The sequence below is a fragment of the Hipposideros armiger genome, unplaced genomic scaffold (assembly GCF_001890085.2).
Source record: "Hipposideros armiger isolate ML-2016 unplaced genomic scaffold, ASM189008v1 scaffold_556, whole genome shotgun sequence".
Classification (NCBI taxonomy): Eukaryota; Metazoa; Chordata; class Mammalia; order Chiroptera; family Hipposideridae; genus Hipposideros; species Hipposideros armiger.
Window position 1 is genome coordinate 92,039 of NW_017731906.1, and position 3,968 is coordinate 96,006.

At 39.5% G+C, this 3,968-nt stretch overlaps 1 protein-coding gene across 1 annotated transcript in view; it reads right to left on the reverse strand.

The window, feature by feature from the left end:
* Positions 1-1,126: 1,126 nt before the first annotated feature.
* ALG8 (ALG8 alpha-1,3-glucosyltransferase) overlaps positions 1,127-3,968 on the reverse strand; it is a 19,245-nt gene continuing 16,403 nt past the window's right edge. The window contains exons 5-6 of the mRNA XM_019623646.1: positions 2,428-2,567; positions 1,127-1,216 (exon numbers count right to left, since the gene is read on the reverse strand). Coding sequence (XP_019479191.1) covers positions 1,190-1,216; positions 2,428-2,567 — 167 coding nt within the window. The 3' untranslated portion in view covers positions 1,127-1,189. The remainder of the gene's footprint in view (positions 1,217-2,427; positions 2,568-3,968) is intronic.

Consider the following 3,968-nt stretch of genomic DNA (forward strand, 5'->3'; position numbering starts at 1 on the left):
CTAGAAGAATGTACCACACTGAATTGAGGAATATTCAAAAAAGAATCCTGCTTCCCTGAGTAACTGTCTTCTCCAAAGAAAGGGATGTTGTGGGACTGGGAGCTGCCTAGTGGTGGACGCCAGGGAAACAGGACTTGCAGTTTAATTTCCAATCCTACAGCTCTTCTCTTAGGCAATGCCCTGCACCTGCTGGCATTCAGCAAGAATTCTAACTAAAGATATTAGAAGTTTTGGTCTAGTTTTTTAATTTGGAAACTCCAAGTTGCTAAATGAACCCACATAAGCCATATACCCAACCTGACAAATTTGCTCAATGTTCTTTCATAGCTTCAATGATTTCTCTCAGGACTTAAGAAAAATCTCAAGGAAAAAAAGACTAATTCTATTAAACACCTATCTACCTATTGGGTTTCAATTATAGGTAGAATGGACACTACTGCATTTAAAATGCTTTGTTAGCATGGCACAGTGAGAAATGGATCATAAGATTCAGCATCCTAAGATTCAGGTTTAAGTCCTAATGCAGCTACTTGCTAGCTGTGTGACTTTGAATAAGTCATTTAAACTCTCTGAGGCCCAGTTTCTGCAGATGTTAAGACACGGGATGATATTCATTTACCCTAATTTTCTTAAAGGTTGTTGTGAGGCTGAAAAGAAAATCCCCAAAATAACAGTTCTGAAAAATATGAATGTTGTTCCTATGTTAGGTATTATTCTATAATGGACTCAATCCTTACCTTAACAACACTTAACAAGGAACTGTGGGACCTTATTTTCATAGATGTGATGACACCAAAGCCCATGCTTTTTTCATACTATATTGCCCCCTCAATATGCAGACCTAAAACCTGATGTCATGGTTCTTAATACTACAGTACCCCTTACCAAAAAATTTAGGAACAACATGCACAATTTCGCATACCTCAGAACCTTCACAGGTACAGGATCAAAAGTTAAGCAACCCTGTCCCGTCCTTGTATAAATCTGTTTCCTGTACATTTCTGCCTTTGCTTATCCCATGGACATGTCAAGAAGGGACAGTTCAAATAGAAAACAATAGTATCACTTGAAATATGCCAGAAATGCTGACTGACTAAGCTCTCTGCTTACCTCATCGGGAGAACTGCTAGGAGTATGGCTTTCTCATGGACGTGCCATCCAAACATGAAGGAGCTCAAGGCACAAAGAATTAGACACCGGAGAAAGCCTCTGGACCCTTGGGGTTTAAACCAAAGACAGAAAACAGAGGGCTAGAAACAATAGGCAAAAACAAAACTTCAGTATCATTTAAAATAGGCATTACAGAAACATTGTTCAGGTGAACATAATTTGCATCATCTCTGAAAAACAGTAGATCTTTGACTATTCTCCATTAAACTGGAATAATTCATCACTTTGTGAACAGTCTACCAAAATGTAACATAAAAACAACTACTCAGGAAAAAAAAGGCATTCAGATATATTTAATTCACAAAAATTAGTAAAAAATGATAATTAAACTCTAGGATATCCAATATAACCCCTTATTATATCTTCATAATTAGTTAATAGTCACTGAACCTCCTAGGTCAAACCTCAAAAGTTCATAGATACTTTGGGGCTAATAATAAATTGGACTTTATCATATTGATAAACACCTAGATTTGTGAGCTGGAGGGTAATTTACAATAAAACTATGGCCTTCCATATGTAGCTTACAAGTCTGAGGTATTAGAAAAAAAGTTTTTACCTCAGTCACGTGAACAAGTAGGCCACAGAACTTAATTACCTACCAGCACTGCAGTATAATTAAACGGGATCAGCTGTATGGACAGTAGGCTTGATCATTTAGAAACCAAAATTAAAGCTGAGTGTAACTATAGATAGGATTGGGTTATTTATATTAAATTCTACTTAAATTATATCATGGAATTGAGGGCATCAGGATCACTACCATAAAAACAACAGAAATAAAGCTTCTAAGAGCATGACTCATATTAGATTCTTATCTGATGCTCAAGCAGCCATTGTTGACTTTCTCATTATCATCAAGACAATCTGTCCATGCAGTCCAGACAAATTTGGAGTTTTGGTCAGTTAGCCATGGATGAAAACAACAACAAAAATCTGGATGTCCCTACTACAAACGTCTTCCTCTTTCTCCCCAGTGTGGTCCACTCTCTCCTGGGCTTTTCTTTTTCCTCATCCCAGGCTGAACAGATGGTCCAATAGCCACTGGGGAGAACCTCTCTTACAAAGGCTTTACTAGTAATCCTTCCTTACAGTATTCATATTCTAAGTTAGTCTAAGAATTGCTAAGAAATGCCTCAAAGTGCAGCAGGGTTACAGCCATTGGAATTTATCCTACGATTGAAAAAACTTGAAAGTTGAATTCAATCAGTCACATATACAAAACTCACGAAATGAGTACCATGTGTGAATTCTTACCAATATGGCAATCAGAGTGCAGATGAGGGTGGCCAAGGGAGTCACTGAGGGAAGGACTGTGTGTTGGAATTGCTGAACCAAGCCACTTGTCATCGAGGCCTTAGGAATCTTGTTGGGATCAAGAAGTTTCAATTTTACACCTACAGAGTTAGTAGACATTTTATTTTGCTTTGTTTTGATCAATGGCACAACATATTTTACCAATCAATTCCTTGGGGGAAAAAATAAGCTACTAAATCTTATGACTGCTTCAAGGTCAAGATTTCATTAACTCAGTTCTGCACTATTCTACTTAAAATGCTACTGGTCTTGAGATTATACTATGTGAGCAACTGTCCGTATTGAAACAAGGAATTTGTGCAGATTACTGGGAACCTTGCTGGCAGGCAGCATGAACAGGAATCCACTGACATCTAAAATACAGGTCTGACCATGTCACACCCCAGTTTTGAATCCTCACTGCCTCCAGGACAAAGTCCATATTCCTAAGCATGGCATACAGTGTCTTCTATGGTCTAGACCCTTCCTACCTCTCCAGCCTTATCTTCTCCACTTTGTCAAATGTGACTTGGCCACATAAACTGACATACCACTCTCAACACTTATGTCCCTTTTTTACAGGCAACTCCCTTTGCTTAGAATGGCCTACTCACTTTGCAAAGTTAACTCCTGATTCACTTACTCATCTGACAAACCCTAAATCAAGAAGTAGAGCTGATTTTCTTGTGGGCCAGGTCTACCTTGTGCATGTCTCTATCTAGTTTTCACCACACTGTACTGTAACTGTCTACATACTCATTTTGTCTGTACTAGGGAGGTTCCTTAAAGGCAGGAATGATGAATAATGCATGCCTATCCCCAGCACACTGAAGCCCAAGAAATACTTATTAAATGAACCAAGTCTGAGGATGATGATGCAAGCCCCATCTCAAACAAGTAAATTGGACAGTTAGGGACAGTCTGAGCACCTACATAGCCCCGTGTAATGCCACTGAAAATCAGTAGAATATGGTTTTCCTTTGCCTTTCCTTCAGCTTACTGATTCTCTTAAAAGTTTATAACTATCTCCCTGAAACACAGTTGCCTAATCTGCCACCGACTCTCCATGTAAGACATCTTTGAGAAGACAGATATGCAAAGTAAGTCAGCACAGATTCCTGACTCACACAAGGCAAATGGCCCTTGCACCTCATCCAATACTGATTGTTTAAAGCCTTTTGAAATATAAATGTTAAGGAATTACTTTTTTTTTTTTTTAAATTGGGGAACAGTGTGTTGTTCCAGGACCCATCAGCTCCAAGTCAAGTAGTTGCTTCAATCTAGCTGTGGAGGGCGCAGCTCAGTGGCCCATGCGGGGATCAAAGCAGAAACCTTGGTGTTATAAGCACTGAGCTCTAACCAACTAAGCTAACCGGCCGCCCCAAGAAATTACTTTTTAAGAATGCCATGTGGGGGCCGGCCGAGTGGCGCGATGGTTAAGAACTCGCTTGGGATGCCAGAGGGCCCCGGTTCGGATCCCACATATGAGGGCCAGTGACACT